Raw genomic sequence first — 27,996 nt, 5'->3', positions numbered from 1 at the left:
CGCCCGGCTCCTGGCGCCCCGCCCCGCGGCCCACGTGAGCCGTTTCCCAGCGTCCCCTCCGCTCGGCCCCCGCCGCAGCCGCTTCCCCCCGTGCGAGCTCCGCGGCCCGGCGGGCCCGTTCTCTCCGCGGAGGCCCCTCTACTCGCCGCCGACGCCGCAGAGCCCTCCGAACCACCACTCCCCCGCCCCTCGCCCCGGTCCAGGCCCGGCGAGCCGCTTATTTTCTCCGCGGCTTCCCCCCCCCAGCACCCGCTCGCCCCCCGCATCCGCTCCGGGCGTCCGGCGCTAAGAGAAGGCGGAGAAGAACTCCTTCGCTGCTAGGCCGGCGGCCAGGATGTCAGGTGGGGACTCGGCGGCGGCGGCGGCGGCGACTGCCTCCCCGCAGCCGCTCCCGTTCTCCTTGCCGAAGCCCCCTCCCCTCATGCAGCTGACGCCGGGGGACGCCGTCCGCCCCGTCGCTTCCGCCGCGGACCAATCGCCGAAGAGCACCCGACTGGCGGGCCGCCCGGATTGGCCGGCCGGCAAGCCAGTCAGCCTGCTGGCCCCGCTGCTCCCGCCCCGCGGGGAGCCCGAACCGCTGATGCCCTTTGGCCCCTCGTCGCGGCAGCCACTCAGAGGGCGGCTTCTTGGCAGGTGCAGCGGCGGCAGCCTGCTGAGCCCCTCGATGCGGCCCGGCGGCGTCGACCGCGGCTCCCTCATGGTGAGTTGGGGGGGGAGTTACCTCAGAAAGTAAGAGAAAAGGCGGTTAGGCTCCGAGGAGGGTGTGAGGAGGTTTTGAGGGAGTGCGGTTCTTGTGCCTTGACTTAACCTGGGCAGCGTCTGAGAGCCGTGAAACAGGCGAGCTGTCACCGCCTGTCTTGTGAGACTCAAGGGTGTGGCGGGGAGAGGGGGGGTGTCCGGTGTTAGGTTCGGAAGTTTCAAACCTTTCTGGTTGTTTGTGATTTCCTCGCGTGAACCGCCCACTCCCCGCCTCAGAGAGCCTTCTGGTACAAAAAGAATCACAGAAAAATTGTTTTTGAAGACATCGAAAAAAGAAACGTTACTTATCTTTCTAAAATGATACTTTGCTTAAGAATAGTTTTCGTCTTGATAACTAGGCTACTTTTGTGACACGTTTCTGCATGTGTATACCTAAGTTATGTGTTCTTCAAAGTAAAACACGTTCCAGGATTTATTCTAAGGTGCTTCTAGAGCTGTTGCTTCTGTCTAGAATAGAAAGCTCTTAATATGTTTCGGTAGTTTAAAAAAATTTTGAAGAAATGTCCATATACATTTTTGTACTAGCAGTGTGACCGTACCAAGGATTGGAACAGCAACAGGATTCAGGTTTTTAGGAAAATAGGGAGACGGGGATGGTACGCAGCATAGAATCTATTTCACACTTGGACATCAAGAGTGGAAGATATTTTGTTTCTCTGACTGACTTTTGTGCCGCAGGGTTACGTGCGTTAATCGTAACTGTATGGAATAGCGTGTGGAAATAGTTGCATTCCTAGATTTAGTACGTTTTTCTGTGACAAACCACAAGATGAAAGATTATGGGGTTGGTGGTTATTTTTCCTTTTCATTTGGATGTTGGTTTTGAAATTTTAAATGGATTTGTTAATTAGGATTCAGTCGGGCTCTAGAGGACCTGGAAGAGTGAAGGATCTTGCTTGCTGTCTTGCAGTTTCAACCTAAAATTGCCCAAATCATTTTCAGTTCAGCGTTGAGCGCTGCTTTGTTATTAATGCTTTCGTGGGGGCTTTGGGTTGTTGGTCTCGTGCTGATTTTTCTCATTCGTTGCTGCCTTTCAGATGGGACACCCAGGCATGCCACATTATCCTCCCATGGGAATGCACCCTATGGGTCAGAGACCACCAAATATGCCACCAGTTCCACACGGTATGATGCCTCAGATGATGCCCCCCATGGGAGGACCACCAATGGGGCAGGTAAGGCAGTTTTACAAGATTCCTCTTTTCTTTCTGTCTTCCCATAATGATGTCAGGTAATCTCTGAGGTAGGTAAGTCTTGTACAGTAGCTTGCAAACGGTAAGGTTAATAATTCGGGGTATTTTGTGCCACAGTTCCTCTCCATGCAGAAGCTCTTCTCATTTGTCGCAGGTAATTGATGCACCTCGTGTGTAACTTTCATTGTAAATAGCCATAGGTATGAATTTGTTTTTTATTAAAGCTTTTTGGTAGTTTTGTTTAGATTTTGAAGAAGTAAAGTTGTCTTACTAATACATACTGGAAACATAAAGTAGTGGTTCTTTTCAGAGGTAGTAATGGTGGAGAACTTCATGTTTCTTTAATTCTTGGCTAAATCTTATGTCTACACAGATGACCATTATAGGGAGATGCAAGGGAAGAAATAATTACATTTTGAATTTTTGCAGAATTCTTTCTTGAATCCTAGGGAGTGGTTTATGGTTCTGTGTATATACAGTTGTTGCCAGTGTCGTGTGATTGAAAAATTAACTTGGCCATTCAGGTTGACAGGTGTGAACCTGGGTTGACAGGTAGAGTAGCCAGAATCATATCCGTGCTTTTTTCAAATTTAAAGCTTTTATTTTCAGTAATCAAAGATCCTCTCGCTGTGTGGTTTCTGATTAAATTCTGAACTTCTGAAAGAAATAATTCTCTTTCGGAATGTGATAAATACCTAGTGATACTACCTTTGATGGTGGTTTACATAAGTAGAAACTGAGTGTCATCAACTAGACTGGAGGGATAGAGTAGACCAGAGCAGACAGAATGGCAAGAAAGATTAACCCTTTGAGAATGGCCCACAAGGTCATGCTGGCAACTCAGTGTCTCCCTTTGCAGTGCCTTGGATAGAGTGTGTGTCTTTTTTGTTTGTTTGTTTTTAACTGGTTTATAAAGGCTTGGTAGGAATCTCTTCAGCATGGTTTTGCAGCCTATTAAAGCTTCTGGTATAAAAATAATGCAGTTTTAAAAAATGAGGACTCGACCATTAGCATGATGTCTAATAGCATGAGCTTTTGTATGTGTTCATTAGAAACTTAAGTAGCAATTCTGTTTTATTCCTCTACTTCACAGTTCTTTCAAAGCATCTCTTCCACTGTTCTCACTCTCATACGCTGAGTATTTCAATCTTTAATATTTTAGCCAGCAATATAGACAACTCGGGGCTTTTTGGTAGATGTAAAGCAAAAAGCTAAAGATACATGGCATGGCAGAGAGATTAGAGGCTCAGTTACCCTACAGCCCAAAGGATGGGCCAGGATGGTGATATTCTTACACCAGAACTATTGTGCCAGAAGTATCAGCCCATGTTGGCTTGTTTCCTTGAATGATAAGTTCTTTCTTCCGGCAGATATCGGAGGTTTATTTGTGAGGCTTTGCAGGATGGGATGTTTTGCATCTTGTTTTTCTTCTTTCTGAGGTGAAGCCCTGCAGGACAGGTACTTTGCATAGAAAATAGCAATGGCCCCCTGTCAGCATCATTCAGAGGAAGGTCTTTTGGAAAAGAATTCCCTCTCCTTCCCAATTTTTTTTCCTTTGCTGACTTTGGGTTAGCGTTATGCAGAAACCGAGCAGTGCACAGGGTTTCTTCAGGACCTGGGCCAGGGCTTTTAAGAAGTTTCACATGCTCAGAGCCCCCTTAGTTGCAAGTAGCGGTGGGGCAAGAGTGCTTTCTTCTCCTGCTTCTACAGGATGGCGAGGAATGGGAGGGGCCGCCTTCCAGTCTTTCCTTCCTCCCTCACCCTCCCAAGAAAACCTTGTGGATTTGAGGGTGGAGCAGTAGCCCTACCACATATCCCTCTCTCCACACGAGATGCAAGATGAGGAGAGTGGTAACCTGATGCTCCCTGAAGATACAGGGGGATGGGGTCACTTGGCCAGCCTGCCAAGGACAATAAAGGTAAAGGGGCATAACTGAAAGGTTGAAGGGGGTTGACTTCTCGAGACCTGTCGGGATGAGTGGCCAAAAGTTTGTGTTCGTTATGACCCAAATTATATATTTTGTTCATTTTGCCACATTTTAATGGCTTGTTAATTCTTAAAAGCCAGGATCAGCAAAAATAATGGGAAACATGCAAGGTACTAAACACTTTTTCAGTAGCATTTTTGACATCTTCTCGGTGCATGACTTCAGTGATGCATAACTTCTGCATAGCTATCCCTTTGAGACTATAAGCATGAATATTTGAGCAAAAGCTAGCTTACCTGAGCAGCAGTTCTGTGGTTTTTTGGTCTCATCGGACCACCCAGCAAACTCAGAAACAAGTCTAGACTCAAACTTTTCATTTCTGTAGTGTTGTATGTCCCCTTTACCAAGTTCACACTGTTAACATGGTTTAATATGGTATGGTTTTTTCCCAGACCTTTAAAAAAAAAAAGTTCAGAATTGTTTTTGAGCTTTGATGTTTAAATTTAATAGCTCTCTTCATCTTGAAGTTGTTTGCAGAAATTCATTCTTCTAGTGTCCCTGTAAAGTGTTTCTTCCTATCTGTGAGGCAAGAGGAAAAAGAGACAGGTTGAAAGTTGTCAAATAATGTGAGCAGAACTAATCTTAGAGTTTACCTTTCCTTTGTTTAATTTGTTCTTTGTGGCCTTGGAATTTTGCAGAAATCTTTCCCAACCTTTATTTTTCTTGCTTTAACTTAGCATTTCAGTAATGGCTTATCAACAGATTACACATCTTAACATTTGCTGTTGTTCTTCCGTAGTTTGAATGGTCTTGTTTATCAATATTTCCTATCAGACTTTGGAATACCATAGAGACATTATTCCTAATGTCGATTTGTAGGAGCATAGCGAAGGGAATGAGAATTCTACAAACCTTCTTGTTGCCAAGAGCACTTGGGGGTTTTTTTGATTAAAAACTAGTACCAGGTAATTGCTTTTAAATACAAATAGAAGAATCCTCATATTTTATGTTTAAAATAAAATATATCTGAAATACTATTTAATTGTAGATGCCTGGAATGATGCAGTCAGTAATGCCTGGAATGATGATGTCTCACATGTCTCAAGCTGCTATGCAGCCTACAGTTCCGGTGAGTTTAACTTAACTTTTCTGGTTTTTAAAAGGTCTTTGTGTCAGTTGCTGTCATTACTTCGGTATGGGTATGCGTTTGTTTTCTTGAATTGGATTATGAAAAAAATTTCAAGACATTTAAAGTAACTGTAGGAGATTCACTTAACAACAGTTCTATCCACTTAAATTTAAAAATGTATTATTTTTTATTTTCTTACCATGCAGATAGTACATCCCCAAGTCAGATTTCTTCCTTGTAGAACTCTGAATTTTTCTATAGTGCTAAGCGCAAAACCTTTGCTACTGCTTTTGTTGATTATTTTAAAAAATAAGTTGGTTAATACTCCACTTGTTTGTTGTTTTTTTTTTTCATTAAGGGTTTGCTGAAAGAGGTTTATTGTGTTAAGCAGTCAGTCTGCCCTCTGGAGTAATAAGAGAAAAATCACAAAGACACAAAGTTTCTGCAAAATAAGTAGAGAAGGGACTGTTAGGAAAAGGATGTAATGTGTCTTTGATGTGTACTAGATGACTGAGAATTCATACCAGAGAAGGGATGAGAATTATCTTAACAGTGGAGAAAAACTTAAATTTAGTGCTTGGGCTTTATCAGACACTAGAGTATCTATCTGTTAGTTACAAGTTTGTTTCTCACTGTTGGTCTCTGTTTAAGGAGGTGTGAGTGTATGTTACAGCCTTAGTGTAATTCAAGTAAAAGTTAGTAGCTCCTTAGGCAAATTCTTGGGAACCATCCTTCATTAGGTCTTGTGCTCTTGTAGCTACTTCCTAATGCACTAAATGTTTCAGAAGCTACCAAGCAGGAAGGATGCTAGTGATTTTCCCCCACTTCCCATACAGAAGTTTTGTTACGAATTTCTAACAAGTGATGCTCATGGAAAATTCTGAGAGAATTTCAGACCTTTGGGGGAAGAAAAAAAAATCTTAAAAAATGCTATGATCAAGAGAGACTTAAAAGGAGAGGGGGGGATCAGTGCTACCATCAGTCTAATTTTGAATTTTACTGTATATTTTTACATATTTTGGCAGGATGGCAGATCATTTGGTTTTCTAATACTGGATTAGGAATAAATTTTGATTTAATTAAGTCTGTGGATATATGGTATTCAAGAGGCAAAGTAGCATGGCAGAGAGCTCCAGCTTTTAATTTTGCCCTTAAATCTCTTGGCAGTGATGGCAGGACCTCATGCCTTTGCACATGTTTATGAGGAGGCATTTGTCTGTCATGGCAGCATTCTTGTACCTCTCTGCTATTGCATGTGTACCACAGCCTGGAAGGTGTTTTGGAAATAAAAGAATGATTTTGCTGCTTTCTAATTTAAAACAATTTGTAGATGAGTAAAAAAAATCCTGACCTTCTTTGCAGCTCTGATGATTTTCTTGGTAAAGTTCGAGAAATGCTTGACTTGTTATAATTTTGGCTGTCTGATGGAAAATACCTTCTCCAAGTGTAAAATGTAATCTAAAGCTCTCTGAGGCCAACTGAATGACTCGTATAGACGTCAGGGCTCTTTGGTCTTTACTGTTTCATTCAAGAATGGTGGCCTTTCAAACCACTCCTATGCAGGTTCACTATATGTTTTGTGATCTATAGAAGTGTTTACTTCCAGAAAGCTGATTTGAACCAGTGTAATTCCTAAAAATTACTATTTCAGTCAGATTGGTGCTCTTACAATACACAGCAAATCAGAATGGAATTTGGAAAAGTAAACATAGGCACAAGAAAAGAAACATGTTAGAATGATTACTTACTTGAAACGCAAATTTAACTATGGCCTTGCTTAACTGACACTACTTATAGACATATGCGCGCACACAGAGTAGCTGAAATATTTAATACACAGAATGTACTTTAAAGGCCTGAAGTTTGTTGGCGATTCACCTGTTTTAGTCCTGTTGGATAATATCAAACATAATTGATCCAATATGATATCTTTTATCTTTTGAACAAATTTTGGTTTTTTACTTGAGGAGTTTTTTGTTAATGAAGTTTGTAGAAGAGAGCTGAAAGAAAAACCCTAGCAAAAGATAAACCTGCAAGCTATATTTTGCCTACAGAAAAAGAAAGAAATTAGAAAAACTCTATTTGAATTCTGTTAATCTTTTTCCTTAGTTTGAAAGAATTTCAAAGTGTATGTAAGAGCTTTGGTTACTTGCAAGCAGTTTTTTTGGATGCAACACTAATACATTCAAAGGCTTATGCTCCATAATTATAACAGAAGCCTAAGCTACTCCAGCAGAAATTCAGAATAATTTTTTTTTTTTTTTTTTTTTTTTTCCTTCTCAACCTACTCATTTGGGAGATAAAGGTGGGTATTGGAAAGATGGCAAGGGATCCCCTGGTGTAGTTTATTGGATATATTTCCTTTCTGAAAAGTAGCTTGATGTTCCTAATGGCTTATTTAAGGAGCAGTAATAATTAAGTGGGCAATGAGAAGCAGGAATCCATATTTTAAGGCAGTAGAGCATTTTGTTGCTGAAAGCACTTGTTTGGAAATGTACTGTATTTATTGGTGATTTAATTACAATTGCACTCAGTACTAAAATGTCTGTTGATTGTTTCTACAGCCAGGGGTGAACAGTATGGATGCGCAAGTAGGTAAGTATAAACAATTTGTTACCATTTCAAAATATTTCACCAAAGTTAGGTGAAGTATTAAAGGGGGAAAAAAAAAAATCATACTTTTCTGTAAAATGTGATTTAGCATTTCAGTACTTGACATCTTCATTGAGTCCCAGAAAAAAAAAAATTTCTTTCAATCATTGATTAATTAAAGTCTTTATATAGAAAAACAAAGCAACCAAACCCTTTTAAAATAATTTTTTTACAATTTTATTTTTTAGGTGTAACACCTCCTGGAACTCAGGTACGTGAAAACCAAATTTCTAGAAGACTGTAATAGCAGTGTAGTGGTGTGCATATGTGGCTTTGCAGGCTTAAAAGAAAAGCTTGTATCTTATTTTTCTTCTCATATAGAGCTTCTTTGCTTATTTGACTGTCAGTCTGTAATTAATAGTTAAAGTAGGTGTGTTTTCTGTTGTATTTGCACTAATTTCTGAGCATTGAAGTCTTATTTGTTTCTAGTTCTTCTAGTATGCAGGACAGCAATATGAGATGTTTCTCGTGATGTTTTTAGGTCTTTTTACCCTACCTGAGCAGCAAGTGAATTGTAGCCTAGATACCTATGTTACTTTAAAGCTGACTGTTTTCAGATTTAAGTTTTCAGATTTGCAAGTGTTGGGATGGATAGTTACTCAGGGTAGAGTTGCGGTTTTATTTGCACTGAAGAAAATTGAAGGTTGTTCCTCTTTCTGCGTGTTTCCTCTTTTTTTTTTTTTTTTTTTTTTTCCCCTTCCATATCAGTGAATAGTTTATAAGCAGCTTTTCATTTTACTTGCGTTTGGGTAACTTTTTGCCTGTTACACATTAATGAATATTTTGCTTTAGCAGTTCTAATGTATATAGCAGAATTCGGTAGGCAATGATTTAGTCTTCCTTGCTGTTCCTTAACGCACCTGCACTTAGCAGGAGAAGCCAGGTCAAGGTTCTGGTATTGTTCAGTCCTGTGTGATTTATTGGAACCTTTATTAGCATTGTCAGCTTACTGAGAGTTTTGTTACCAAACACTTTAGCAATAAAAAGAGAATAGCCTATATAGCTACCCATAATAATTTTGAAGACATCACTGGGGTTTTTGAACAATACAAAGTACTAACGTCAAAAGAATGGTTATCACCACTCCATCAATTTTGCTGCTCGTTGGTAATTTAGCTTAACTCTCTTGCCCCTACCTCCCACCCCCAATGTCTTGACATTATTTGAAATTTGCTTTTGTTAGTGTCTCCTTCCGTGTTTGTGGGACATAGCATGACTTAGTAACTTAAATAGGAATAAATACTGGGTAGGTTGCCTGAAAGGTGATTTGATGTAGGTTGAACTTGTGAACAGGATGGTGGCACACAGGCCAAATTTACTTCATTAGATGATTTTCAGTAGTCTTCCACCTTTGCATCAGGTGGGAAATCACTGATGGAACAGAATTGGTGCTGTATATCTTATTAGTGAAACTTCTGAATTGTGAATCAATGTAACTTTTTGTATTGAGTTAGGCAGGTCATCTGGAAGTAATATCAAATTTTAAATTTGTCTTTCATGGCACCTTGAATGACCGTGAATAACTTTCAGTCACTGTCAGATTTCTATTTAAAATTTTGTAAATATTAAATTACTTCTCAAGAAGATATCCCAGACATTTACCTTTAGTTTTTTTAAGATGATGAAGAAAATAGTTTGGCTAGATAACTAAGAGGCGGAATCTGTAAAAAATATTCATGTGGCCTGAAAGATACCCCATTGTAAGTTTTTGGTTGTTGCTTCAAAATTTGGGGACCTCGTACCTAGCTTAATTATTAAATATCAGTGAATATTAATTGTGCTTTTATTTCTATGAGATTTGCATTCTGTGCCGTTGAACAAGGCAACTGGACCTGTAAGGAAGTTGTTTATCCTCAGCTGTGTCCAGTAACTGGAATAGAGTAGATGGTTAAAGCTGTATTCGACCAGCCCTAATTTCAGGGGGTTCATATGAACTGTGGATGAAAAGCAGTAGGAAGGTACTTCTGAGTTCACACTAAACTCTTGAAGTCAGAATCTTCTTGAAACAAATTTTTCTTGGTTTTGAAAACAGGGTGTGCTTCTGGGACTGTCACTTGAAGTTGTTAGGGTCTGATTACTTTCACTTTTGCTTTCTTTTCTGATGGTAATTGGCTGCCTTGGATTGCTGAATGGAAGGGATTGTGAGACTCATAGTAGCTCTTGTCACAAAGAAGTAGTTTCTTGAAAACAATACTGACTTAAATGTGTTTAGATTTTGGCTTGCTGTCTTTGCTGCTGGATTACTTTAGTATATTTAATATACACATTCAAATGAAAAACAAATATTAACCAGAATGTCTTTTCAGAGCTCTGTTTTGTTTCGCCCTCAGACAACACATCCTGTAGTTTGCGCAGCCCAGCAAACCGCCACAACCAACAGTTCTGTTAATGAAGAGCACTCTAAACAGGTTTATCTGCTTTCCACTTGTATTTAACTTTTTTAGTGGCTTTTAATAGCATTTCAGTCAATAATTATTGTTCACTATTAATGGTGTATATTTTTATTTTTCCTAGAAATCTACATGGACAGAACACAAATCACCTGATGGAAGAACATATTACTATAATACTGAAACAAAGCAGTCCACCTGGGAGAAGCCAGATGATCTCAAAACACCTGCTGAGGTAAACTACATTCAGATGAAGATTACTGTACTGTGTGAGTTTGTGTGAATGCAAGAATTTACTAGCATAACTGTCATGCAGGAGGATAGCTGTGCCCATAGATTTTTTTTTTACTAATGGGAGCAAACTTTTAAAATAAAGAATTGTTGCAAAAATGTATCTCGTTCCTTATGCTGTTGGAACTTGAGGCTGCAAAATGGACAAAACTCTGGACAGTTTTGATCAATTTTTAGATAAATTGTCCTTACTAGAAAGATGCCTTTCTTTAATATTTAGATAAGTAATGTGTTTGTTTATCACTAGGGAGGATTTTCCTTGGAAAGTATATGCCTTGTGTTCATTGATCCTTTAGTTATTTCTTGGCGTAGTGTTTGTGGCTCACTTCTAGCTATCCTTTTAATTTTAAAACACCATTGTAAGTTTGATTTTATGTTTTTGTTTTCTGTCCATTAGCAATTGTTGTCTAAATGTCCCTGGAAAGAGTATAAATCTGATTCCGGAAAGCCCTACTATTATAATTCCCAAACAAAGGAATCACGCTGGGCAAAACCCAAAGAGCTTGAGGATCTTGAAGGTAATCTTAACAAAAATGAGTAGGGAGGGTGGCAGTGTGTTGCAAGCTGTGCGTATGCATGACTTTTGGTAAAAATTTGGTATCAAAGCATAGCAGTCAAACTTCTGTTAGAAATTAAATCTACTGAAATAAGCTGTATGTAGTAGAGTTAATGCAGTCTGAGATTTCGATGGAGCGGTCTTGTCTCCTGTGTGCTCACCACCTCATTGCCGTACCTTTTCCATTATACTCTTAGTTCTTCCCTATTTATGTGGCGGCAGCAGCAGCTCCCCCTCGTGTCCCTAAACAGGAACTGGATTAGGATGTAATGTGCTGTGGCTTGTTCAGCGCTATGTGCATGCTCTCTGTGTTAGCAGTAGGTAATGCTTCAAGTCTTTCTTCATTTTGGGGCTGTTGTAGGATTTGACTCATACTTAGCCACCAATCCTTTGGAAACCTGTAGGAACTTAGTAGGATTTGTGAAGGGGTTCAGGTTGATGGGAGAAGAAAAGAGGCAGAGGGGGGTGGCTGTAATAACCCTCATTTGCTTGGGAAACCAGGGTGAATGGGTGCTGGACTTCTGTAATACGCTATAACTTATAATTTAGTAAGAATTACATTTTGGTTTGGTGTCTTGGAAGAATTTTGAAAACAGTAATGCATTTTATACTCAAAGCAGTAGTACTGGCTCCCTGCTGAAAGCCAAAATTGTGTGTAAGGCTTTGCTTAGGTATCAGTTTGCTTTTAATTTTTGACAAAAACTTTCGAGAAACTATGATGTGGCAAAACTACTAGTAGGTTTTTTATTGCCCTTCTGTATTATAAAGGCACTGTCCCCTTTTGTACAAAAATCATATGATGCTGTGCTCCTAGTTTTTGCTTTTAGCGTGGTTTTGTTTGGTATTGTAAGATGATGAAAAAAAAATCTACAAAATCAACTGGGATAAGAAATGAGTATTTTTTAAAAAGTACTGCAAAGAATAAGCATCAGTGACTGTTAGAATAAAAAAGAAAGATCTGTTTCAGCAAGCCTGATTCTCTGTTCTTTAAGCTAGTCTTTTAAAGCTGAAATAATTATTTTAAACCAAGAAGTCATTCTTATATACCCTAACCTTTCTTTAATGGGATTTCTAAATTCTCTTTTAGTCTGAATTGATTTCAGTCTGTAAAGGGCACAAATATTAAAATTATTGATAGTAACAAAAATATTTTAACTGTACTCTTATAAAATCATGTTAACAGTAACTTTTTACCATGCGTATATCAACTATTTTCGAAGCTGTATTTTGATTGTTTTTTCTCCTTTCTCCTCTAGCAATGATTAAAGCTGAAGAGAACAGGTATGTTCTTAATGGTATGCTAATGTTTTTTATGTTAAGCTGCCTGTTTCTTAAAAATGGACTCTAGTCCTTGAATCTTAAAACACGTAAAATATTCTTCTTGCGGCTTTTCATTCCAAATAGTGGCTCAATATATAAAAAATAATATATTCTAGGTTTCTTTTTAAGTTAAATGATCGATCTACATAAATACACAGTTTCAGTAAAGCATTTCCTTTCTCTAAGCTAAGATTGTTTTGTGTTCTTCTGAGATACAATCTTTGTAACTAGACCCAAACCTCTCATTTCGTACTTTATTAACTTATTTAAACTACAGGTTTCCCTAAACCATTAAATTGTCCCATGCTTGTATGTGACTGTGCCTGGTTTTTGATACCTACAGCACAAAGCCCGAAGAATCAACTCCAACGCCATCTGCTTCAGCTGCTGCAGCAGAAGCAGCAAACGCAACCACCACAGCCACAACTGCTGCTGAAGCTGCCGCAGGTGTTAGTACCACCACTGCTACTTCTGCAGCAACAGCAGCCCCTGAAGGAGAAACTGCTGCAGCTTCTTCTGTGGTAGAAAATGAGAGTACTGGCACAGCCGCAGCTGAGGAACAGGGACAAGCAACTTCTGCCCCTGCTGTGCAGGAACAGAGTGCAGAAACTGCAGCTAACGCAGCAGACGACTCTTCCAAGCAGGAGGCCTCAGCAGAGTAAGTGAAATGGCAAAGTGTGTGGCTTTGCTGCAGTTTTGTACTTCTTCTAGGATCTGGTTTATCTTCATTTGTAGGTGGCCAGGCTTCTCTGACAGTTAGCCGTTTCTTCAGTGAAACATGAGCATGAATCAGTGGCAGCAGAGAATAATGAGTAAGAAAGCAAGGAAGAAGTATTAAATCTAATTCTAGAAAAATTAACGCCCTTCCCTTGCCAACCCTCTCCCAAAACTCTTAAACCCTACAGAGAACATTAGTGGCGTGAACGTTTCATAAATTTTTGATAGCTGTAAGACTTTCCCGGGTTAACGTTATATGCTTACCCTGTATGTTTCCTTCCATAGATCTGCACAATTGGCTATCATTAGAAGAAAATGCAGTACTAAATAGATCTTTATCTGTTCCAGCAGAAATGAGATCCTTTGTTTTTTAATAATGGAGAATTGATTATGTGGACAATTATAGCTTATGATTTTTTATCATTCAGACAGAAAAGAAACACGCTGGAGGGGGATTATAGCCAGCAGGAGATCACTAAGGGCAAGAGGCATATTTTTAGGCACTGCTAAATTTCAGCATTATATTTTTATGAATCATTTCTAGGTAACTTGACCAGGCAGCCAATTGCATAAGTGATAATACTTTTCTGAAATAGTTTGCTTTTTTGATCAGCTGTGTATGGTGTCTGTAAGGAAAAGTCTTGTACAAATTGCAGTATTTATCGTGTAGCATTATTATTTTACTTTGAGTTGCTATTTAAAAAACCTCATTTTATCTGATTATGGTAGTTTATGACTCTTCAGTGGCTCTAACTTAGAAAAAAAAATGCTTAAATAGTAAAATTATTGATTTTTGTATATAGTGCTGCTTCAAAGAAAGAGGACGACGATGCCCAACCAGTTAAAAAAACCTATACATGGAATACAAAGGAAGAAGCAAAGCAAGCGTTTAAAGAACTGTTAAAAGAAAAGGTATTTTGGTCAATTATTCTGAGTGCTTTATTGAACTGTAAAATCTGCATTTGCCAGAAATTGCTAGACTTTTTTTTTTTTTTGTGAAGAATTTCTCACTGTCGTGGAAGGGGATTTTTGTACTAGACAAGAAATGAGGGAAAGGAATATTACAGTGAAAACAACACACAGTTTAAACTTTTTTCAGCAATTTGGGTGAGTGGGGAGGTTTTGAGTTTTCATCAGGGCTCTCAGTTCAGCTTTTTCTTATTTTCTTCCTTTTACATGATCCCCACACTAATGAAAACTTGTAATCAGGTCTTTGTCCAAAATTCAAACTGGAACAGTGAGTGATTTGACGGACAGCTTCACTAGATGCTTCAGAGACAGATAGTGTAGAGGTCCCTTTAGAAAAAGGACAGACTGTTAGGTTTAGTATGCAGTGTTTCCATAAGCTAGTCTGATTTAAAGACACATTCTTTTTCCCTATGAAGTAGTAATTCTAAAACTGTATTTAAGTGTTGTGGAAATTATGGTTGCCAGTATTTTTGTCTGACAGTGAGGTACATTTCTAATGAAAGTGTTGTCTGATCATCTGAGCCCTCAATTTTTTATCTTTGTTTTAAAGATGAAGTGGGAGTAAAATGAGACTGGCTTTGGTTTTCCCTCAGAGCATATGGGATCTGTTTGTGCGTTGTATAGCGAGTCAGCATAGTTGTATAGCGAGTCAGCATAGTTGTATAGTAGACAAACTTACAGAAGAATTTATTGTAGAAATGGCAATAAACCCAGAAGTACCTTGTTTTGTTTTCCATGTTGACTGTTAATAAAACTTAAAAAAAAAATTGTGACAAAGAATGTTGTCTTAACCTTGAAAGAGTAGTGCTTTTTTTTTTTTTTTTTTTTTTTTTTTTTGTCTTTTCCCCCCCTGCCCCTAAGGTCTATTTTTTAAGGAATTGGTCATTGTTGGATGTTGGTTCCAAACCTAATTAGTTAATGATTTAATGTCTTCACAGCGAGTACCATCCAATGCCTCTTGGGAGCAAGCTATGAAAATGATCATTAATGATCCCAGATACAGGTACTGCTTGATTCTTTCCTCCTTAAATTTCTACTCAAAAACTGTTTTAGGTAGTTTGACTTTACTGACATAACTTTTGATTGTTTTAATAGATATTTGTGCATTTGTGAACATGTACCGTTGTCGGGGAATTCTGTTTCTTTCATATGTAAAGAAATGCAAGTCCTAGGCTTAATTTTTCCTTCAGAAAAAATGTGGCAGTTGTTGGTTGTATTTTATGCTATTTATATTATTTTCTTGGGAATAAAAGCATGCATTTACAATGACGGAGCTGAAGACTTCCTAGGTTACTTTTTGAAATGAGTGGCTGCTAAAAACATTGGCAGAAAAGTAGTTGATATCTATGATAAAAATAGTATTGTAATGTGAAATGTGTAAATGCAACCTGAAAATGTGATAGTAGCTTGTGGTTTATTATGGACTGCTTTTACTAGCAAGTGCTTGTTTTTATTGCTTTTTTTAAAATGATCTTCCGTTAATCTTAAAGGAGAGACAGGGTGATGACTGGCCATTTAGATTTAATTTTGTCTCAATCTGGATTATTCAAATCTGTTATCTTCTGGTTCTTTGGTTTTGTTTTTCTAATGTAATTTCCTTTTGTATAACTGACATTGTTGCTTTCTTTTTCTTTGATATGAAGTGCTTTGGCAAAATTAAGTGAAAAAAAGCAAGCCTTTAATGCTTACAAAGTTCAAACAGAAAAAGAAGAGAAAGAAGAAGCAAGATCAAAATACAAAGAGGCTAAAGAATCCTTCCAGCGTTTTCTTGAAAACCATGAAAAGATGACATCCACAACAAGATACAAGTAAGACCCATATTAAATGAAGTTCCAGCCTTTACTAGCTTGCCAAGTTAATAATCAAACCTTGCTGCCTTGCTCTTGGTGAATGCTAACCTTTGTATGTGCTCAGCCTAGAAAAGCCTGTAACTGAAATTTTTATAGGAACACAAATAGTCTCATTTTCATAGAATGTATTTAAGACCCAGGCAAAAACCACCTCAAATGAGTGATGTGCTGGTGATAATGGGTTGAGCTTCTAATAAGTAGAAATTAAAGATAACACTGAGAGGAGTTTTATATTACATCTGCCATTAAGAACAAAGTAGTTCTGATAGCTCGTTCATGGAAGTTCAAGCCCAAAGGGAGGTACGTCTAATAAGCTTGTTGCTGAAAATTTTGTAGATCTGATATCGTATAATGTTTGCTAGAACAGTGACCTGAACATGTGCTAGTCTTCAGATAAAAACTACTAATGTAATGCCCTGCAGGTGAACTTGCACTTCTGTGGAGAGGAGTGTATAGCAGCATCAGCTGTAATTTTTAAGTGTTTCCTTTGTTTGTAAGAGATAGAAAGCTGTCACAGAAAAAGCTTCCCAAGAGAGAAAATTAGGGAGATGTCATACAAAAGCATTGCTACTTACAACATTAATGTTGGGTTCATTAATGTTATTGTAAGCCAATGGGGCATTTAAGTCAGTGTTCAGCAGTAAATGATTGTATGCTTTTTCTTTGTTTTATACAGAAAAGCTGAACAAATGTTTGGGGAGATGGAAGTCTGGAATGCGATATCTGAGCGTGATCGTCTTGAAATTTATGAAGATGTCTTGTTTTTTCTCTCTAAGAAAGAGAAGGTAACTTGCTTTCAAACTTCACTTGCTATTTGTAAATTAGTTTATACCTCTTAGTAAAGAAATCTTGCAAACAGTGCAATTCTGAGTGTTGTTCAGCAACAGTCAAAATGCTAACAGCAGGGGAGGAATCTCTAGGAAAGGCATGGAGAACCAAATGAGAACATTGCTGCATTAGTGTGAACCATGTACTGCTTACAAGTTACAGGTCAGTTTACCCTCTCCTCAAAGGTAGAGGGGAAAGAATAAGAAGGGAGGCAAGGTTTAGCAGCTGTGAGATGCTACAGAGAGGGAGCTCCAGTTTAGCAAGATGTGATGGGGCAAGGGGACAAGGAAAAAGCGTTGGTGGAACTCTTCAAATCTATGACTGATTTTGTAGATGTGAATTTGGAGACCATTTTTCCTTATTTCTCATTATGCAGTACATAAGGGGTATTCAATAGAGTTAGCAGGCAGAAGGTAATGAGTCCTTACCTAAACAAACTGTTGGAAGTTCTGTTCCTGCACAGTACACAACTGAAGTTGTGGAGCTAACTGCTGCAGGGTAACATTTTGGACATCAAAATTTCCTGAAAAGCTACCTGTCTGAAACTGGGCAAGCATGGTAGGAGTAGATTGCTCTTGCTATCTTTCCCTAGTTCCTTGCAGTCTGCTGGTGGACAAGATGAACCCCTGATTTGACTCTGTATGGCTGATAAAATAGCAGTTTCTTTGAAAAGTCTTTGTTTTTATTGAGATATGTTGCTGCTAATTTTGCAGTGTGTTTAATTTTTAGTATGATTTTAATAAATTATATGATGACTTTTATTCTGAATTGCTCTGAATCAGACTGTGAAACTATCACAGGGTTGTTACAGAAAGCTGCATTTCCTTTAACCTCAGTGGTACCATACCGACTGCGGGGATCTGGCCCTAACCATATCTGGCTAGTTCATCTTCACTGAAATTTGGCAGTGATGCTAGCACTCACCAACACCCATGGGTAGATGCAAACAGTCAATTAGAAACAAATTGTGCAACAAGACTGTTTCTGAAATTTAGTGAGACTAGTGTTAAGGTCCACACTTGCTCAAAAAACAAAACAAACAGAAAGGGGCCAGCCTTCCAAACAGCACTGCTTAAGAAATTACCTATGATTAGCTCATCTGGTTTAGATCTGCTTTTTAACAGCATAGTGGGCCATAGTACCTTGTTGAAGCCCTGACTGTTTACTGAAGTTGCAGTTTGCAAGCAGTACCTCTGAAAGATGAGCTCCGTTTCATAAGCCTTTCCCATCTATTGGGAACAGTCAGAGATAGCAAGCAATATAGTATGCAAGCAATAATAGTATGTAAAAATTGTATGTAGGTCCAAATTGTATTATGTTGCTTTACATGTAAATGAAAGGTGAATTATGTGTTTCCTTGGAGAACAAATATGAGGAGTCATGTATTTTTGTCTGTACAACCTCAAATTTAACAACAACAACAACAACAACAACGAACGCGTTTTCTCCTCAGGAACAAGCCAAACAGTTAAGAAAGAGGAATTGGGAAGCTTTGAAGAACATACTAGATAACATGGCTAATGTCACTTACTGTACTACTTGGTCAGAGGCTCAGCAGTATCTGATGGATAATCCTACATTTGCAGAAGATGAGGAACTTCAGAGTATGTAAAAAAGTTTATGCATTTCTTTTGGAAGAGGGAATGGATTTGTCTTTAGCAGTGAGGACTCCTGACTGGATATGGCTTGCTCTTGCCCAGTCCAGAGCCACTATGACAGCTGCTGAGCAGCCTGTGTAAAGTACCCTGTCTTGTTTGGTTCCTAGGAAACAGATGTCAACTTCAAAAATCATTGCTGATTAATCTTAATCATAAAGCAAAGGATACCTTTTCCATGGGGACTGAATTGGCTTAGTAGTTCTTAGCCTTTGAAAACTGAAGTATTACATGACAATGTAATCTGTGGCAAAAACTTACACTACCTTCTGCTAGACTGAGTGAGGTCCTGCTGCGTTTGCTTTCCTAGAAGAAGTAATTTTTTTTACTCTTCTAGGGTAAGAAGGTATTTTTTCCATTATGAGCAGATTTTTCTTATAAATGAGTTGATCCTGTATTTTAAGAGCAGCATGTGCATTTACACAACTGCTAAAGCATTTGACAAAGATACTCTGTGTTCTTCCTTCTGTGTTTTTAAGATACCTGTTGGAATGTGGGGAGATGCAGAAGTGCTCATCCACAATGCTTTTCTCATAAAGGGTTCTGTGCTCTGTATTGGCAATGATGATTTATCCAGGTTGGGGGAGGTTGGTTTCTGCTGCTGCACAGATCTTGGTACCTTTCAGTGCTCAGTGAAACTTCCACTCACTGTAACAATTGGCAACCCTTATCTCATAGAAACGTTCTACAGTTGGTGGGGAGAAATACCTAATTTTTACTCTTATTGCTCTATTGTTTTCTGTTGCTAGACATGGATAAGGAGGATGCACTGATCTGTTTTGAGGAACATATCAGGGCATTGGAAAAGGAGGAGGAAGAAGAAAAACAGAAAAGTTTGCTTAGAGAAAGAAGGCGACAGCGCAAAAATAGAGAATCTTTCCAGGTTGGTGGACTTTCTTTTTCTGTTCTAGACGTGTCATGTGAGTAGATAATTCTATACAGCTTTTTTATTTCTTAGGGTAGGCTAACGGGTGCATATAATGCATCAGTTACCAGCTTTGTAGCATTTTGTCTGCTGTGTAATACATCTGTTTGCCCAAAAGCTGCAAGGGTAGTGGAAAGTAAAAGGAAATATATTTGAATGGAAAGGAAATGCAATTGGAGCATTGTAAATGGTGGAGGAAGGCAGGAAGAAATGATGATGTAAAAAATGATTTTTTCAGTCACATTTTAACAAAAATGGAATTCCAGTTATCGAGAGTATCCATTCCAGCTGTTTGCCAAGTAAAAGTGTGAGGAGTGACTACAAACTTCCATTTCGCTTCTGTTTTGCAGCTATTTTTAGATGAACTGCATGAGCATGGACAATTGCATTCCATGTCCTCTTGGATGGAGTTGTACCCAACCATAAGCTCCGACATCAGATTCACAAATATGCTTGGTCAACCTGGTAAGAATACTGTCTCTTCCAACCCTGTAGAAAGTAAGGGAAAGGTCTTGGATTTGGGGCAGAATAGAGCAGGGTTATTTGTATATTTTCTAAATGTCTAAAAAAATGCAGCTCTTGTATTAGAGCTAGCTTTTGACTTATCTAGTTTTTTCATCAGGATCGACAGCACTTGATCTTTTCAAGTTCTATGTTGAAGACTTGAAAGCACGTTACCATGATGAAAAGAAGATAATAAAAGATATCTTAAAGGTAAGAGGGGAAAATGATCCATTATGTGGTTTCATCTTTTAATGCCACATGCATCATTCAAGTGAACTCCTTGCTACTGGGAAATGGGATTTCACATAGTGTTAATGTCATGTGCATTAGCACTGAAGTGAGAGTTCCCAACTTACCTGATGCCAAAGAAGCAACTTTCTTACAGGATAAAGGATTTGTGGTTGAAGTGAATACTTCTTTTGAAGATTTTGTTACGGTCATCAGTTCAACTAAAAGAGCTACTACTTTAGATGCAGGAAATATCAAGCTGGCTTTCAACAGTGTAAGTATTAATATATAGGAATGTTTGAAAACTTATAGTATGAAATCTCTCGTAAAAACAAGAATTGGCACTTATTTTCACTGTATTGCTATGACTACTTCTGTAATATCTGAAAGATGCTGCGCTTTAGAGTTGTTTATCCTGATACCAGTTCCCCAAATAAAGATTGCAGAGGTTTGTCTTTATTCAAAACACAAACATTTCAACTTGAGAAATTCTGTGGTAGGAATTGAGTCACGTTCCCTCATGTGTGCATAACTTTTGTCATGAGGGATTTTGTGTGCGTTTCTGTAGTTCTGGCTTGTATGATGCATTAACTCTATTTTAGATTCTGTTTGAGAAACAGCAGTTGCATGCTTTCAAAATAAGTAATTGGTTAATTTTCCTGTAGGCCCAAGTGACTAATCCAAAACTCTAAAGGTGAACTGTCATTGGACTTTCCAAAAATTGCATTGAACTGAATTACTAGTCTTCCATTTTGATATCTTTCAAATGATCATATGACTTCTGTTTGATAACAGCTGCTAGAAAAGGCAGAAGCCCGTGAAAGAGAGAGGGAAAAAGAAGAAGCTCGCAAAATGAAGCGGAAAGAGTCTGCCTTCAAGAGTATGTTGAAGCAAGCTACTCCTCCAATTGAACTGGACGCTGTCTGGGAAGATGTACGTATTGTCACTTACTTATGAATGTCTTTCCAAATATATTTAACAGGCTGCTGCATGCTAATGCTTTTATAAGTAAACGTAGATTATTCTCTAAGCTCATAGTGTTTCTGTTTATATAACTTAGACACATAAAAATTGTCCTGTTGTTTCTTCAGTAAAATTTGAAATTTGATGTGAATAACATCATTTTATTGATACTTCCGTTTGAATAAAATTTAAAACAAAAAAACCCTAAACCCAAACAAACAACACCCACTCCCCACCCCCCAGAAAAAATCACACAAAGCCCCCAAATTTAATTTAAATGCAGATAAAGCATAAATGCAGATAAGCAGATAACTCTGCTTAGTTAAGTCTTTAACTTTGTTCTGGTTAATATTAACCTTTAAACACCTTTCCTCTCAAAGTACACTTTGTATAAAAATGCATGCTTTAACAAGCTTGCATGGCTTAAATAGCATATGCAGGAAAAAACAGTGATTCTGCATGCTTCCATCTGTTACAGTTTTCCTGAAGACTGTTTTGGTTGTGAAGTTGGCATAAAAAAAGTTTAGCCTTGTAACAGTACAATGGCTTTTTCAACTGGTAAAACCATGTCTCTTTTTTTTATTATTTTTATTTCTGAATGGCTCTATTTCATACTAGTATTTCATTGCTATCTTTCTTACAGATCAGAGATAGATTTGTGAAGGAACCAGCATTTGAAGACATAACTCTGGAGTCTGAAAGAAAAAGAATATTTAAAGATTTCATGCATGTACTAGAGGTAATTACTACTTTCTTTTTTCCTGATTAGAAAATATTAAAAAAAAAAAAAAAAAATCATTATAGGCTCTTAAATTGTGTGGGAAGGGAGAGGGATTTAACAGAATTCTAATGATTTCTGTTACAGTGGACGTTGTGTGTTACCTAAAAGTAATGGATAGTTAAAACCTCACCTTGAAAATAAGGAACTGAAGAAACATGTCACAGTTACTTGACATTATTTGATACATAGTTGTTCTTTTAATCTGCTTCCCTAAAAGAATTTTCAGAAGTTAACTTAACATCAAGATTTCCCGTTTTATTTTAGAAAAATTGTTTCTTCCTGTGATTTCATATAACGGGTGATGAAATTAGAAATAGAACTTCTGCAGTATTTTATTCACTACATGTCTTGAACTTCAAGAACATACTAAGCTCTGCAGATGTAGCTTTTTTTAATTATTATTACTGCAGCCAATTTTTTTGCTGATGTGCAAAAGGGATGATGTAGTTTAGTTTCACTCTTAACTTTTGGATGGGCTGCAGTTAAGAGTTAAGCTGCAGAAGTTTTGACAAGTCATTCTTGTTGAATAAGGTGCTGTTTTTTCCTAGATAATGTGAGATTCGATTTGCAGCACATGCTCTTTGGGGTCATTGTTTCATTTTGTAAGAGATTTTAAAATGGCTTAATTTCAGAATTTGAAATTTGGCAGAGCAAGGTACGCAGTATATCCTAGGCCACCTTGAGCAGGGGCTTTAATTGGAAGCATTGAAACAGGGATCCAGGTAATAGAAGCTGTGTGCATCCACGCCTGAAGTTGTACGCTTCCTTGCTTCTAAATGCTTCTTATTACCACTTTAACATGGCAAAACTGGTAGCTGTTTATGGGTTTTGACATGATAAATGCTGGATTGTTTAAATTATTTTTTTTTTAACCACTGCTAGCCATAGATGTCTTGTGGACGATGAGAAACATCATTACAGTTTCTCGCTGTGTCCTACGGACAGATTGTAACATTTGCCTTCTCTTGTACTCTAGCACGAGTGTCAGCATCATCATTCAAAGAACAAGAAACATTCTAAAAAGTCTAAAAAACATCACAGGAAGCGATCACGTTCTCGTTCGGTAAGGTGTTTCATGATGTCTTAAAATCTGCTTCTGTAACTATTCATAATGCTGTCATCTTGCTAATCACATTGGGTTTGTATCTCAAGGGCTCAGAATCTGAGGATGATGATAGCCACTCAAAGAAGAAAAGGCAGCGTTCAGAATCTAGATCAGTTTCTGAGCGTTCTTCCAGTGCAGAGTCGGGTATGAGATTTTGTTTGTTTTTAAATTAGCGTTACTGTTCTATTGCTGCATCTTTATAATTTTATTGATGTCTTTTTGTTTCTTCCTATGTCTGCAGAGAGAAGTTACAAGAAGTCAAAAAAACACAAGAAAAAGAGCAAGAAGAGACGACATAAGTCTGTAAGTGCAGTTAACTTTTTTGAGTTGGCTAATGGACAACTTGACACCTTACAGCCTCAGTAATCCTTTTTAGGTGTCCGTAATCATCCAGCTGCCTTTGTAATAGGGACTGTGTGAGATCAGACTGGAGGAGGGTATTGTCATAATAACTTTCTGTTGTATATACCTTAAGCCATTTAAGACTGCTAATTTTGGGGGTTTTAGCTGCAACCATGCAAGCAAGCGTAAAGGACTGCACTAGTAGCCTGGTATTTGCTGTTTATCATGGCAAATCTTGGCGTTCACTTTTTCTGTGGAGAGCTGGGAAGAATCCCAGCCATCAGCTTCTCCTTTTGCCTTATGCTGAGCATCATTCCTTTTGTCTGCTTGAGTGTCAGGGTTGCATTAGAAGCTCCAATATCAAAGGTACTGGAGCATCAAAAGGACCTAAAGAGCAGAAAGAAAGCTTTCATGCTATCAGTTGAGGCCAAAATATTTTTTGTCCTGGGTAAAGAAAGAAGCTTGGGTCTCTGAACTTATGTTGGCTGCGAAACTCTTCAGAAGTGATGTATTCTTTTGTTTCTGTAATTTCTGAGCAGTTAGCTGTGCCTTTCCGTGGACAGCGTTCACAAGGAGGGGGTATATTAATTATAAGCCACTGAGTAAGATACTAGCACTAAAGGGTTGCAACACAAACAGGGTCACCTAAGGTTAGCAACATTGGGATGAAACTTGGAATAAAAACACAGTCATGCCACCTAACCCCGCACCATATGGTTAATATCCAGTAAAAGCCCAGCAGTGTTAAAGCCAAGCAGCCGTGTAACAGAAAAATATTTCCCAGATTTCACCCTTTCTAGAGATCTTACTGAACGAATGATGTTTGTGCACAGAAGAGGTTTATTGTATGGCATCCTGCATGCCTGAGAATGGTAAAAGTTCTTCTGTATTGAACAAACTTCTCTCCTTTTCGTTTCATATCACTTCAGTAATGTTTTTGAATTACTTATTTCTGCAGTAGTTAATAGGATGTGCTTAATGAGTCACCACTTTAAGCAGTTTTTCTAATATGGTGTACATCGAAATGAAGTCAGATTTTCTGAGGTGTGGTTATTCTATAAATTAATATTTAAGATTAATATTTAATATTTTCCCCTTTTATTTACACAGGATTCACCAGAATCGGATATCGAACGAGAAAAAGACAAAAAAGAAAGAGAGAGCGAGAAGGATAGAGCTAGACAAAGATCTGAATCAAAACATAAATCTCCTACTAAAAAACGACCTGGAAAAGATTCTGTAAGCTTTCTTGTTTCCTTTTTATTGGATGCTTTGGGCTTTATTTATCAGTGGGGTGCTATAGTATAGTATGCAAGCTTTGTAGGTGTACTTCAAGTAAGGTGCTAAAGCTTTATTTACGTTCCAATTCCATTTTTATATAAAAAGGGCCAAATGTTGAAGCAGAGCTTAATCATGCAGATCCTATGCCCTCACTAAGTGTTTTGTTACTGATGTGTGTAATTACTATTTGATTAAATGCTATTTATTGTCGCTAGTTGACGTAAAGTGTGAATGAGGCATGTTATTTTATAGACAGTACTGAAGCTCGGTCCATACTGTGACAGTGGTATTTGTGACCAAACTGCCGTTCTGTTTTCCATCCAGTTGGCCAGATTGATCTTAAAAGAGCTGAGCAGCACAGCTGGTTAAACATTGGAGTGACTGTGTGGCACCTGCATTCTAAAATTGTAGTAGTTGCCATGCTGTGCTGGTGCTAGGCTGACAGTGGAAGAAAATCTTGGGGGAACAAAGTTCCGCAATTCTTGCACTTTTCAAGCTGGCAAGTCCTGTGGGAGCGTGCTTGTGATTGCAGTCCTGCTCTTTGCTGTGTGTAATTATTTGTTTTGGAAGGGGCTTAGGATACTATTTTCAGAAATGCTTAAAAGTGCTTGAATGACAAATACAAACTTCTTTTGGTTCAGCATCTTTTGGGGTCTCTTCAGGGGGGGAATTACCGGTCTCGCTCTGGTTATTTGGATGGTGGTGGTTCTGGTGGCGTCTTTCTTGATAACGCCCTGTACGTTCCGCCCTCTGAGAGGAGATGGGAGGGCAGATGTCTGCCTTTTGTATTATCTTCTTAAAATAAGCTGCTTTGGCCTCCAGATGCCTTTGAAAAACCCAATGACATGGCCTAACGCAGGCACCTTCTGAGAACGTGAAGGCGAGGGTGATGAAGCAGACGCAGTCTGCAGCAGGGCCTCGGCTAAGCTGGCCATTTCCCCCCTTGCCCTCCCCGCTCCTTGTCTGGCTGCCGCGCTCGGGCCTCCGGAGCGTGACGCCGAACGGCCTTCTGCGCCGTGTGCTCCCCAACTTTCTGTCCCTGCTCCTGCTGAGGGCTCTGGGGGTAACGGTGGGGCACGGGCTGCACGGCCCCAGACACTAAATGGTGCTTAGCACTGATCTTGCTTCTCTCTGCAGGGGAACTGGGATACTTCGGGCAGCGAACTGAGCGAAGGGGAGCTGGAAAAACAGAGGAGGACTCTTTTGGAACAACTGGATGAAGATCAATGAGAACATTATTTATACCAAATATGTTTACATTGTGGCATAATAAAAGAAACCAATGTCTAATTCAGGACGTGGGTTCTGATATCCTGAGTTCCATTGTTGAAATAACAGTGGGTTTTGATTTTACCACATCGATACATTCTCAAGTACTATTATTACGGGCCTGGCATCAAATCTAGAGAAGTGAGTGAAATCCTGAGCGCAAAGCTGAGTCTCTGTCCTGGACCTGCCAGGCAGGATGGGAGCCCTCGAAGGGAACACCACGGCAGAAGGCCCGCCAGTGCTCGCTGGACCTTGTCTGCAGGCCCAGGGAAGTGTTGGCACCTTTCTAGCAAAGCATCTCTTAAGTACGGTCCTCCCTAGAAAGGTAGTAACGCTGCTTTTCCTGGCTGGTGTAGGCAGATAAAATTTCATTTTTAGAAAGAGGTTCCTAATATAGTTTCTTGTGGTTTCATTTGTTTTTAGTTTGGAAAGGGGAAGGCAAGGGAAGGGGAGCAATGAATCCAGGTCTTGATCTGTACTGCAAAAAAAATACCAGATGATACTGGAATTGCTCTTGTGAACTGCATCACTGGCCAAACCGATGTTGAGTGTTTGTACGAAGACTCGATGTCCTGGCTGAGATTCGTGTCTAAGCACTGTCTCAGAGTGAATTTTTATGGTAAATTTTCAAAGCCCTGGAAGTGCGGTTGATGGGAATGCAACCAGCCCTGCGTTGCGGTGCCAGCAGAGGATGCTGCGTGTCACAGCCACCTCTTGTGTTCCCCTAAAACCCGATCCGGAACAGCTACAGGCATTATTTCAGCGTTTTATCTTCATGCTAAAACTTTACAAAACAAAAATGAAATTGTAAATGAATTTCAATGTGTTGCCTTAAGAACCTGCTGAACAATGTACCACCACGTTTCGACAGCAGATGGGTCTAGAGCATCCCTTAAAAAGGGAGAAGGAAGAAGCTTAAGCCCCGTCTCCTTTTTAATTGCCTTGGGCCAGTTTAGGAAGGTTTTGCCAGCCGTGCTCAGTGCAGTGAGCAGTGGCGGCTGTGGTACACATTTGGAAACCTCTCTGATGGGAATATTTTTGTACATTTTTATCAATTATTAAACCTTGTCTTCTAGTGTGTACTAGTATTTATTTCTAATTTTAAATACTTTCTACAGCTCTAAATTATTACTATCTTCCAATGGCTGGATTTAAGCAATGTATGTGCTCACAAAAACTATTTGAAGACTGTATTTAGAGTTGCTTCCTTTTCAGTGCATTTTTTTTTCCTAATATATGACAGCTGTTACTAGCACATAAATACCCAAAAGATCCAATTCATACGGCATTTCTTGCTATGGTGGTGAGGTGATTCTGATTCTTAATACTATTGGAGATCGATGTTAGTCATTTGAAATAATACAAAAAGCTGGTGACAGCTGATCTGTACTGGGCAGGAACCCATAACCTTTTTTTACTGTGATGATGAGGGATTCAGAGTGGCTGCAGTGCAGAGCGCATTTCAGCAGTGGTGGTTTTCCTGCAGAGGGTGCAGTGGTTGTTCATCAACCACTCACTGCCCATCACTTTTAAGGAAAAAAAATACCTGAGTTCGACCAAACAGGACTTGTGGCAATTGTTTGTATCCAGTGGTGTGTGTAATGTCAAAGGCAGAGAAGGGGCTGACCGAAGTGTTGGCAGTGGCTTTGTTCTGGGTTTCTCCCCTGTAGGAAGTGGCTCTCCCAGGCATGGAAGGATGGACAGACAGCAGCTGGTGCTCCCAGGACTATTCACAATCAATCAATCAGCTAAGACTTTAAATATGTATTTTGCTAACCTTGTAAATTCACTTTCCTCAATTTATATTTTAAAATGGAAATGTGTAGGGAGCGTAGCAGGTAGCAATGCCCGAGTGGAAAAACAGACCAACAATGGGTTTAGAGAATGTAAGGTGAACTGTTAATTATGGCTTACGCGGGTTGTACATTGGTGTAGAGCTGGGCCGTGGGCAGGTAGAGCGTGCTGAACTAATTTAGAATTTGACAGAACATAATGGTTTGCAACGCATTAGAACTTTTATGTACAATATTTTGTTATTGCCTTGCATTTGCGTAACTTGCATAAGGAAAAAAGTGTTTCTAAGTAAATATTACTTTTAAAAGGTCTGCCTTTATTTTTCCATTAAAAATAAAAAAACTGTAAATGTAAATTACTCTAATGGGGTTTCTTTGGTATATCTTAATTAGCTCTTGCAAAAAAGAAATGCATCTTAAAAAGAGACTGCTTTCAAAACAATCCTGCCAAAGCATACTTACTTCAGTTTTTTAAGGGAAATGAGTTCAGGTCTTTTTACAGGGTTGGGGGTTTTTGTTTCTTTTTTTCCTTTTCTTTCCTCTTTCGCAGCCTCGTTTTACAGTGGCC

At 38.9% G+C, this 27,996-nt stretch overlaps 1 protein-coding gene across 5 annotated transcripts; it reads left to right on the top strand.

Moving 5' to 3' along the window:
* Window positions 1-30: 30 nt before the first annotated feature.
* PRPF40A (pre-mRNA processing factor 40 homolog A) lies at window positions 31-27,784 on the top strand. Of its 5 annotated transcripts, none has more exons than XM_049798712.1 (26): window positions 31-700; window positions 1,797-1,934; window positions 4,929-5,009; window positions 7,574-7,604; window positions 7,850-7,872; window positions 9,992-10,069; window positions 10,176-10,286; window positions 10,740-10,860; window positions 12,155-12,179; window positions 12,562-12,876; window positions 13,739-13,847; window positions 14,843-14,907; window positions 15,548-15,712; window positions 16,431-16,539; window positions 18,036-18,186; window positions 18,987-19,120; window positions 19,513-19,627; window positions 19,785-19,876; window positions 20,052-20,168; window positions 20,690-20,827; window positions 21,501-21,596; window positions 22,615-22,701; window positions 22,791-22,887; window positions 22,985-23,046; window positions 24,196-24,324; window positions 25,504-27,784. In XM_049798712.1, the coding sequence occupies exons 1-26, from the start codon at window positions 335-337 to the stop codon at window positions 25,594-25,596; spliced, it is 3,048 nt and encodes a 1,015-aa protein (XP_049654669.1). In that variant the 5' UTR covers window positions 31-334; the 3' UTR covers window positions 25,597-27,784. The 5 variants fall into 5 exon arrangements, with proteins under 5 accessions (XP_049654669.1, XP_049654661.1, XP_049654650.1 ...); XM_049798704.1 differs by having other exon boundaries at window positions 19,773-19,876; XM_049798693.1 differs by having other exon boundaries at window positions 9,968-10,069.
* The last annotated feature ends 212 nt before the right edge of the window (window positions 27,785-27,996 follow it).

This window comes from Accipiter gentilis, chromosome 1 (assembly GCF_929443795.1).
Source record: "Accipiter gentilis chromosome 1, bAccGen1.1, whole genome shotgun sequence".
Taxonomy (NCBI): Eukaryota; Metazoa; Chordata; class Aves; order Accipitriformes; family Accipitridae; genus Astur; species Astur gentilis.
This window is presented reverse-complemented; position numbering and strand designations above follow the sequence as displayed.